Source organism: Colletotrichum truncatum (assembly GCF_014235925.2).
Source record: "Colletotrichum truncatum strain CMES1059 chromosome Unknown Contig_0003, whole genome shotgun sequence".
NCBI lineage: Eukaryota > Fungi > Ascomycota > Sordariomycetes > Glomerellales > Glomerellaceae > Colletotrichum > Colletotrichum truncatum.
Genome location: NW_027222400.1, coordinates 677,332 through 688,290, shown reverse-complemented (window position 1 = coordinate 688,290; position 10,959 = coordinate 677,332). Strand labels below are relative to the sequence as shown.

The 10,959-nt window shown below is 49.8% G+C and overlaps 3 protein-coding genes across 3 annotated transcripts; 2 read left to right on the top strand and 1 right to left on the bottom strand.

Moving 5' to 3' along the window:
- Positions 1-559: 559 nt before the first annotated feature.
- Positions 560-1,884, bottom strand: CTRU02_205062 (uncharacterized protein; the record flags this gene model as incomplete). Its single annotated transcript, XM_036724349.1, has 4 exons — positions 560-1,144; positions 1,202-1,523; positions 1,584-1,618; positions 1,675-1,884. The coding sequence occupies 4 exons, from the start codon at positions 1,882-1,884 to the stop codon at positions 560-562; spliced, it is 1,152 nt and encodes a 383-aa protein (XP_036583976.1).
- A 3,383-nt stretch (positions 1,885-5,267) lies between these two features.
- CTRU02_205061 (MFS maltose permease) lies at positions 5,268-7,009 on the top strand (the record flags this gene model as incomplete). Its single annotated transcript, XM_036724350.1, has 2 exons — positions 5,268-5,864; positions 5,924-7,009. The coding sequence occupies 2 exons, from the start codon at positions 5,268-5,270 to the stop codon at positions 7,007-7,009; spliced, it is 1,683 nt and encodes a 560-aa protein (XP_036583977.1).
- Positions 7,010-7,585: 576 nt separating this feature from the next.
- On the top strand, positions 7,586-10,297 carry CTRU02_205060 (geranylgeranyl pyrophosphate synthetase; the record flags this gene model as incomplete). The annotated part of the gene is made up of 2 exons (XM_036724351.1): positions 7,586-8,372; positions 8,433-10,297. The coding sequence occupies 2 exons, from the start codon at positions 7,586-7,588 to the stop codon at positions 10,295-10,297; spliced, it is 2,652 nt and encodes an 883-aa protein (XP_036583978.1).
- Positions 10,298-10,959: the final 662 nt, after the last annotated feature.

Below are 10,959 nucleotides of genomic sequence, written 5' to 3'. Positions count from 1 at the left end.
CTAACACACTGAAGGTCTCCGGTTCAAGTCCGGGCGAAATCATCCAATGGGCGAATGGTTTAGTGGTATAATACTCGCTTAGCATGTGAGTGGTCCAGGGTTCGATTCCCTGTTCGTCCATTACTTTTGCTCTTGCTGCAGAGGGTATCTCGTTTTGTCGTTGTTAGTTATGGTGGTGATGATCTCTAGCGAAGTAATGGAAGTGTTGAGCCTGACTAAAGTTTATAAACGTCTCTGTTGCCTCTGTTCCTGTTATTTCTATAGGAATGCCCGCAAAGTGAATAGTAAACAAAACAGGGTGAATGATGGACTCCGGGGGTGACAACGTAGTCGTATAGTTATAGCAAAAGTGAGGTTGGATCGAGACAAGTTTCCCGGGAAAGCCATCACGTGTGGAACCGAAACTGCTACTTCTCAGCCCAGGTTATAGGCGTTCGGCAGGTGGCCTCTGTGCCAACCTTTTAAGCTCGTATTCTCACCATTGCAGCAGTACCTTACATCCTGATTAATACAATTATCCTTTATTATTATAATTATTTCGCAAACAGGAGTCATTCCATCACTCCGTCTTCTCAGATTTCCGTCCGACCATGAGATACATGGGCGTAAAAATCTTTTCCTTCCCGCCTAATACCAACGCATCCGCCGCCACGCACAGACTATCCGACATCTTCATCACACCCGGCGGCGCGAGCTTGAATGTTTCCATAGCCTTCAGGAAGTAATGCGTCGCCATCCTTCCCAGCCCAGTCATGCGGAAAGTGTAAAACAAATCGCCCATCGTCTGCGCGTGTCGCCAGCTGCCGGCATCAAGGGTCCAGTACCACGGAATGGGATCCGGCCGCTCTGCCATATCTTCATGCTCCAGAATCTCGAAGCCAGCGGCCTCGAAAGCGCGCACCGCCTCGGAGGCCTTGACCATGTTGGCAATACCGTCGCCCTGCTCAATTTCGATGCGGGTCTTACGATGGGAGAGATTGTCGTTGTCGTAGGACTCGGTCATGACCCATTCGTATACGCCGAAAACACCGCCAGGCTTGAGGACGCGGTAGATCTCGGAGTAGACTGCTTCGAGGGAGGGAGCGTGGACTGTGGCTTCGATCGCATAAACTGCGTCAAAGGTATTGTCTTCGAAAGGGATTTTCTACGGCCACCGTTAGACGAAGTGTTTATGCCATTTATCGGTTCACAACCAACTTACCATGAAATCCGCTTGTACGTATTGAAGCTGGTTTTGCATGCCTTGTTTCTTGGCGTAGCGGGTTGCTCTTTCTACTTGGTATTCGTTGATGTTGATGCCGGTGATGTAAGCCCCCGTGAATTTGGCAATCTCACGAGCCGGTCCACCGACACCGCAGCCAACATCCAAGACCTTCATGCCCGTCTTGATATTTATCGCTTTCGCCAAGTAGTGTTCGTGTCTAATGATGCTCTGCTTGAAGTTTTCGGCTATGGCTGCCCGGGAGAAGTGAAAGCTTTCTCCGAAACCGTACTCGTAAAAATCGGTTGCGAGGTTGTAATATCTTTAAGAAATACTGTCAGAACGTGGCTGAGACGTGAAAAGGCAATGTTTAATAACTTACTGTCTTGTCAAAGATTCGTAGTCTGCAGTTCTGGCCTTGATGAAAGGCGAGTTAGCCTACCACTTAATCATCAGGGAACCAACATACTTACATCACGGTCTTCCTTTGTCTCCTTCTGAGCACTCTTGTTATCCCAATGTTTGAAGTACTCGTCCGAGGCTGCTTGCTGAGCTTCATGATCTTTCTTCAGCATCGCCGACATGCCTACATTGTCCCGCGACGTTCCCTTGTGAAGAATCTTCTCAAAGGTGGCATCTCGGGCCAGAAGCATCTGGCCTTCGCTGGAAGAATACTCAACCATTTTGATAAGTGAAGTGCTAGAAAGAATGATGCGTTTTTAGAAATTTCAGCCGGTTTGAAAAGAAATGAAGCTCAAGGTTGATCAGATGAACCCAATTGCCACAACAGATAGATTGGATTGTCCTTTGTCTCACATACTTGCATTCGATACTTCTCTTTTATATCTATTCCAAGAAAGCAAACCGACTCTCAGATCTAGACGATATACTCAATTCGAATTGGCATCTAAAGGAGCAAAACGAATACGCGATAACGATAAGCCAGTTACTGAATAGCCCCAGATCCGAATACGAATGCGCCTGGCGAGTCTTTGCGGCACAGGTATGGGGCGCGTCGGTTAACCATGATTCGTTGGTCTCCTAAAGAACAAAGGATTGTGGAGTTAAGAAATGACTGCATCCATCCAAAAGCCCATTGATTACGAACTGAGAAAGACTCAATGATCCTACAAGATCTGCCCAAGATGCCATTCTACCATGAACGCGCCTTTGGCCCATCTATCGTTTCCGAGTGTTGGTTCATCGCTATGAGACCCATATTTCCAAGCCTAAAATGGAAATCAGCCCGCCGAGGATGCCGATTTCTTGGCTAATTGATGAATCCGAATACGAGAGTGCTGTCTCTACGGTCACAAAAAGACTGACAGACGTATCAAATTGCGGTTTTGTCCTTTTGAAAGCGGCCAGGAGGAGATGAGCGACATATTCCTGCAAAATTGCGATTGCACCCGAGTTTTCTGACTATATAACTGGTAGTGCCCGTCACCTCAATGCCCGAGTTGGCGGTGCTTATCCAGCTGATGGTGTCGTTATGCCTGGCTGATTTTGGCGGATTAGACTCGTCCAAGACAACGCAATTACAGCAACGATAAAAAACAAACTTTACAAGAGCCTTTTTTTTTTTTTTTTCTGTTTGAAATAATTCTTCTCAAGCGTGATTGACGTTTTTCTCGGACTCTGATATCAAAGGCGTTTTTGGACTTGCATATCTCGGAAAAAAGACTTTGTGCAAACGAGAAGGCATAAATCGCGTAATCGCAGGAGTCGGGCATGTGTGCGCAGCCTACGGATCCAATTTTTATATAGAGTTTGTTCGTTGACGCGCACTACAAGCTCATAGACCCAAGTCATGTCTTCTTCGATTAAAACATTCAAAGTGCATGTGTTATCAAAAATATTAGATCACCCAGCAATTGACTACCATAACCTCAGTTCATCACCATTTCCAGTTGGCGATAAAGTTCAGCTGCATGATTAAGATCTCCCCAAAGTCAATGACTTAGCATTCCGACTGAGTTTGGGGTCCAGACCCGAATGGCCGTGATCATGTCTCTCGGCCGACCTACAGCCGCTTCCGCGAACGCCTCCACTGATCCTTCGGCAACGGAACAGTGATATTGACTCTGCCGATCAATGTACTCATGAAAATTGCCGGAGCTTGGTCCGGGACTCTTGAAAGTTGAGGGTTTTCTGACATGGTGATGTCTCCACAGGCCTTGCATCGAGCTATCGATCATGGCATATCAGGCCCGTAACACATGATGGTGCCGCAAGAAGAAAGAGCCATACGACGACGGCTGAGGTTTTGAGGGATTACAATCCGACTAGAAAAGAAACTACGACACTGGCCAGACTTTGAATCGGTCAAAGAGGAGCTTGCATGGCTAGTTTACCAAAGCCCGGCAGTGGAGCTGACAGGGACGGGATCAACGGTTCTCGGGACTTGGCGACCGTCGTGGGGGCTGAAGCTACTCACAGAGTGCGGGGAAGTGCCCACCCAAACTACCAACAGGAGGAAAACAAAGATGCTGTCAGTGGAAAGCAAGTCTTATAAAGGTTTTCTTTCAAAGTTCTGCTTCAGTTGACCTATGCGTCTATCCCCGGATCACTTGCTGCTGAGCGATTACCCCGTGGGGAGAACTGATCTTGCGTCGATGTGGTGTGCTGAATCGCAGGTTTGATCGGGCCAGTCCTCGTGATAGGCCCAACTGTTTCTTTAAGCTTTCGAAGACCTGGAACCGCAACAGTCTGGAGTCATGGAAAGGATAGAATCAAGGTCTCAGACACCCCAGCCGCTAGGGAAGTACACAGTCGCGCGTAGAATGCTCGAGACTCTGGAATCCTGTCGCATATCTCGTTGATACTGTCAAGTTCCACATGTTCTTACGACATACGCCGAGGCTTCCCTGAGACACTATTGTCTTGGGGCAGATCACGGCGACAAGATGTTGTACCAACCGGGTTCTAAGAAAAGTAGCCGCCCTCCCACCAGTGTCGATCCGTCAGATCTCAACAGCCCCAAGAGCAAAAAAGAAAAGGAGGTGAGCACATATTGTATCAACATCTAATTCTACCTTTAAACTTTTGTCCCATCTGACCCTGGTTCATCTGCAAGGGCCCCTGGTTTCAGCGACGTCAAGTAAACCCCCCATTGGCCAATCCGGGAACCAAAATCTCGCAGAATCCTTCGCTCCAATTGCCGGTGGGTGGTTGTACCGAATATTCTCTTGATCGTGATTGGAAGAACATGGATCAAGTTTTCCAGCCTCAGAGGCCTTACCCAGCGTGGAAAAGCACTACGCCCCGATGAGGCATCAGGAACGCCACATGGCGCAGGGATATCCGCGGTGACGCCGACCACACGGTCGTGGAGTCCAGACTGTGCTGCATGTCTCGCCTTGCTCCAGTAATGTCGACCCCCATTTGAGTTTTTAGCAGATCTTTTTTTCAACTGGACGAGGCGGGTGATATCCTCCTTGGTGACAGAGAGTCCTCTCTGTTCCATTCCATCCCGCAGACACACACACGCACACACGAAGTGGCCCCCCCAGACCATCCATCCCAGGCCATCTCTTCCCCGCGCGAGCCAATGGGTCGTGGAGAAAGTGGATGTCTCACGTCCTAGTGCCCGGGATTTCAAGTTGGACTAAAGAAAGGGAACCGGCAGGATTTCTTCTTTTGCATTGAGGAACTTAGCAACTTAAGACACAAGTGGCCCATGAGGTCAACACCACCCCGCGTGCTCCTCCACGCCACTTTCGAATGAATTTGAGCGAACCAGTGAGAGGCCACCAAACGTCAAACGACAACCCGGTCGTCTCCTGAAGGGAGCATCATCACCATCCCTTGGTGGAGGACAGCGGATTTATCGAAACTTTGGAAAGATATAAGATGGCTGTTTGTCCCATCTTATCATTGCCTTGACGCCACCGCCCCAACAGCTTCATCGCGATCGACCGCCAGATTCAGCTTTAGGATACCTGGCTCTTCTCAGCATATCAGCTCGTTTCTCTCTTTGGTACGTCGGGCTCGGAGTCGCACTACGAACTTTTTTTCTAGACAATCACCGCCAAGAGCGACTTTGCTTCGCGCCGAAGCAGCGACAATGGTCGGCCTCACTTCTGCGCCCAAGGCGCAATCCTCACCGATGCATATCGACCCCGAGACTACGCACCGTGCCTCTGTTGCGGACGGCAACATGCTCGGTGTCGCCTCCGAAGCCGCTGCCGCCACCGAGGCGGAGCGCAACATGGGCCTCATGCAATCCATCAAGCTATACCCCAAGGCCGTGTTCTGGTCTATTTTCTTCAGCACCGCTGTCATCATGGAGGGCTTCGACAAGACCCTCCTCAACAACCTCTACGCCTACCCGGTCTTCCAGAAGAAGTTTGGAGAACTTCAGCCCGACGGATCGTACCAGCTGACCTCTGCTTGGCAGTCCGGTCTCAGTAACGGTGCACTTGCGGGAGAGATTACGGGTCTCTTTATCAACGGTATCATCGCTGACCACTTTGGCTACCGTAAGACCATGATTGGTGGTCTGATTGGAGTTACTGCTTTCGTTTTCATCATCTTTTTCGCGGAGACGTTGCCTCAGCTGTTGGTAGGAGAGATTCTCATTGGTATCCCGTGGGGTATCTTCCAGACCATTACCGTCACATACGCATCTGAAGTCTGCCCTACACATCTGCGAGCTTACTTGGTATGTCTTTCCGGACTCTCTATTGCTGACGATAACCTCAACTAACGAAACCTCTTAAGACTACTTATGTTAATCTCTGCTGGGTCATTGGCCAGCTGATTGCTAGCGCTGTCCTGCGCGCCATGGTTGAGCGAACCGACAAATGGGGCTACAAGATTCCATTCGCTCTGCAATGGATGTGGCCTATTCCCCTCATTATCGGCATTTTCTTCGCCCCCGAGTCCCCTTGGTGGCTTGTCCGCAAGGAGCGTCTCGAGGATGCCAAACAGGCCCTTCTCCGCCTTACCTCCCGCAACGCGCAGCAGGACTTCAACCCTGATGAGACCATCTCGATGATGGTGCACACCAACGAACTCGAGAAAGCCGTTCAGGCAGGCACCACTTACGCGGACTGCTTCAAGGGCATCGATCTTCGCAGGACCGAAATCGTCTGCGGCACCTGGACGGTCCAAACATTATGCGGCGCGACCTTTATGGGTTTCTCAACTTATTTCTTCCAACAGGCTGGCATGGCTGTGGAGAACTCTTTCAGCATGTCTCTGGGCCAGTACGCCATTGGTGCTGTCGGAACAATGCTCTCGTGGGTTCTGATGAAACGTTTCGGCCGCCGTACGCTATACCTCTCAGGACAGCTCGCCATGACGGTGATTCTCGGCTCTATCGGTTTCGCCTCGCTTGCAGGTCGCACCAACGTCAGCGCTCAGTGGGCCATCGGTAGTCTACTCCTTGTATACACCTTCTTCTACGATTGTACAGTTGGACCGGTGTGCTACTCTTTGGTCGCGGAGTTGAGCTCGACGCGTCTCAAGACCAAGACGGTGGTGCTGGCTAGAAACCTATACAACATCACGGGTATCGTGACCAATATCCTCACGCCTCAAATGCTGAACCCGTCGGCGTGGAACTGGGGTGCCAAGAGCGGCTTCTTCTGGGCCGGAAGTTGCTTCCTCTGCTTTGTGTGGTCCTACTTCCGCCTCCCGGAACCCAAGGGCCGTACATATGCCGAACTGGATATCCTTTTCGAGCGGAAGATATCCGCAAGAAAGTTTAGCTCGACCAAAGTCGGCAGCCTGCAGAGACACGACAGTGATGGGCTCTCTGAAAAAGAGTCGGGTGTGAGGGAGATTGAGAAGACTTCGTCATGATGTATTGCAACATAGTGTGAAATGGACTTTATGGGAATGGACATGTACAAAACGAAAGGGATTATGTGCATGATTTGGGATTTTGATATGAGCGAGTAACTCGGACTTTTTGTTTCTTTGGTTTCTTTCTTCTTTTTTTCTTTACATGGTTGGTTTTGACATCGGTTGGAGTTTTACACTTTGTCTATACATACTCACCTTACCCTATATGATAGATAATTGAAAGTGAATTGAACACGGGAAAACATGATGAATACGGAGCACCGATTGAACTCTTTTCACCCAAATAATGAAAGCTTCATTTAGCCACATCTTATTGTGGATCCGGGGCACTTTGAGATACCTTGACTGTGCAGACCACTAATGTATACTAGCGTGACTGTCGGAAGTCTCCACCCGGGCTGCTCCACTATAAATGGCCCCACTGATCCGGGATATCTGGCCTTCCGAATTACCGAAAATCGCGTTCGGCTCGGTTGGTTTTGTCCAAAAATCACCAACTCACGCGTTTTGATATCGCGGTTTTCAACCACATTCGACATTTAAATCAAAACTCAGCCCAAATGCACCGGCTCCATGTGGGTCAAAAGCTTACGTCAATGGCGAACGGCTAGGGGCTTTGCATCTGTGCCTGGCCCCAGGCCGCCGGCTGCACCCAAGGCAAAGAAGGCATCGAGATTTGGGAGGCCACCCACCCGGCCTCCAATAGTCCACCCGAGTCAAGCACCAATCCCTGCGGCTTGGATCGAGAAACCCACGCCCGTTAAACTGGCAATCAAGGTTCCGGTGGCCGTCAAGCCGCCGGAGCCCCTTAGGCTTATCCCATCCAAGGAAGATATCATGAAGTCCATGAAAATCGTAGAGGTCAAGAGAAAGGCCATCAAGAAAAAGCGAGCTCGAAGAATAGCAGCTTACCAAGCCCAAAAGGCTGTGTATAACGTCAACTCTTGGTCTACTGTTTATGAGTACTTTCGGCAAAATAGGATCCGAAACAGAATCCAACAATCATTGCGCCAACTCAGTCTTTCCCGATTCAACCCTCCAAAACCGCGGGAAAAAAAACCCAAAGAAAAACGGGTTCGACCTGTGGGAAGTTTAATCGGCGATGGCGATATGCCTGATAGCGGTGAGATCTCCGAGGAAACGAAGCTCCGGCGGAAAGTCTGGCTCTGGAAAGACATCCCCGGCGCAACCCCTGATGCAAACCAGGCAAAGGGCTCGTCTAAGCCATTCCGGTCCATATACTTTGAAAGTCTTCGCCCGGCATCGATGATGGTCAGAAACACTGGCAAGTATGACGTTGTCAGTAGTTACAACTATTGTGACCCAACTAATGAGAAAGCTTTCACGATACGAGTGCCTGGTAATCTTCAGATTCAAAGCTCGACTTCATCCGTATCATACCGCTGACTACTTTTGACAGGTTGTGCTCCAATATACCATGAAGTCCCTATGCCACTCAATGTTGCCCTTGATCAGGGAGATACAGGGCAGCCCGTAATTGTAGGTACGGAAGGAGCCACAAAGTTCTTTGAAAGATTATTTCTCGCTGCCCAGGTTCTGAAACAAGGCACCACCTTCGATGATGTGGACATAGTCGCGACTCGAAGCGTCCTTCTCCAGTTGCTCTCTTACTGCCAGGGTCATCTACTAAAGTCCACTCGCTTTAATCTTCAAATGGTAAACGGCACACTTTTCATTTTGCGCCCACAACGCGACACACGGGCTGTCATAAAAACGTCAAGCTACGGGCTGAATTTTGAAAAAGCCGTAACGAAGCTGCCGCCTGAGCTCGAGGACACTGATGGCCATGTGCGCGCTTTGCGGTACCGGCTCGGAAACCTGAACTGCGTTGTGCAGAACCAGGTCGATGCCGCATACGGTGTTGACATGTATGATGTTCCTAGGGCAACTTATAAGGAAGTCGTCAAAATGCCAGACTTGGTTGTGGAAACTGCTGGCGAGGGTTGCAAGACGCTGCCGCCTTCTACCGCTGCGGAAATCAAGACGAAGAGAGCGAAAGATAAATACGGGAAAGTAGAGTCGGATGAAGTAATTTCGCAAACCTGGTTCGGCCGAGCACACCATCTCATCATTGCCAGACACGAGCGTGGTAGATTCACTCAGCCACGCTGGTTTGACGCGATGAAGGAGGGCGCGGAATGGGAGCTGGAAAACCAAACTGCTCTCCGAAAGCTAGTGACGCTACTCAAGGAGTGCCGGACAGCAGTCCTGAGGAACAACGGCAGAAACTGTGCCGCAGTGGTGGGATACGCTGCGAGAAAGCTTGACGTCTACGACACGACAGAGCAGAGCAAGCCATTGTCGGATGGGTTGATTCAAAAGTCATGGATGGGCTCTCCCGAGAGCAGAAAGCAGATAAAACGCCGGGAGAGAAAAGTGGCGGTTAAATCAGAAGCAGCAGCAGCAGCGAAACAGGAAGAATCGACGGCTGATCTGAAGAGGCCATTGGAGAAGAAGAGGCCGGCTATCCTGAGGAAGAAAAGGTCGAGAGCACGCGGAAACAGGAGATCAAGTCGGTTGAGGGCGTCGAAGCCCAAACAGGTCGAGACATCGACAGAGCCCAAGGGCGACAAGCCAAAAGCCGTCCAAGGAAAAGTGTCAAGCGCTCCAGGAGACAATAAGAGTACTCAAACTCTGACGAATCATGGGCAACAACCGGTAGTTTCCAACGAGGCGGAGTTGACCCGCAAAAAAGAGAGTTCGAAGACTCGTGCAGGCAAACAGGAAACGGCTAAAACAGACGGGAAAACAGCCTCTCAGACAGGCAAGGATTCAGCACAGCTTTCAGACACAAAAGCCATGACAAGCAAGAAAGAGTCGAACGGGAAGCAACAGGATAAGACAACGGACAAGAAGCCACTCAGCGGCAAGGACAAGAACTGGGTGAATCAGACGAACAAAGAATCAGAATCTCGGAAATCTAAAGATCAGACACGCGAACATGGGGCGTCCACGGTTCTGCAAAAGACGAAACCAAGCACTCACAAGGAGGGATCATCAAATACTCCCAAGACGCGAGGACCTACTAGCTTTCCCAAAGATGGAGCAAAGGGAGATTCTCAGAAAACAGGACAAACAGTTCGCTTTGTTGGAGGACCGTCGAATGAGAGACAGATTCAGAACCAAGAACGCCATAGAAAGCAGAAGACCAAGATGGAGACGGAGAAACAGTCAAAGGAAGCCGAAACAAGCGCCGCCCCCAAGACCAATTCGAGTTGGGGATACAACGCTTCCAACATTCCACAGCTTACTCCCAAACGTTAAATGTCCAGCCAGAGCATATATACCTGATAACTGTAAGATAGTCTGTACAATACAAATCGAAATGCGACTCAAAGAGGCGGAGGATATCGCGCCACTACCGGTTGAAAGGAATGGAGGAAGTGGCTGAAGCAGCGTGTGGGCACCCCTTGGTTTTCTTGAAGCAAACACCATGTCCAGCTGCCAAGGTGGCACAAGTGGCCGAGAGCCGTTGCCTAGCGAGAGTCCCCGCAGTCTTGCAGGGCTGAAATTGCCAAATGGCAGGTGGATCCTCCTGAAATAAAAGTCCACGGCACGCTGAAATTGACAAATAAAACATGCCTTCGAGGGTGTCGCCTCCGTGGTTATACGTTTCCTTGTGTTGCCTGTTGCCGGAACTCGTTCTCTCCAGAGTTGGGCTATAAATCATGGCTTAAGTGACTTGGCGTCTTTCCATGAATGATGGAGCAGTGCTAGGTTAAGCTTAAAAGTCATGGAGGGCACCCATGTTCGTGTGGGTGTTGTTGGGGGCTGAAGTAATCGGTCTGTTCAGCATTGCCAATCAAGCCACATAGGATTTCTATTTCTGGGCTATGTCAGTCCAGGATATTCTGGGAATTATGAGCATGTAAAATACTGCAAGGCTGGGTGTTTGCCTATGTTCTTGTTTATAAAGACTAAGACCT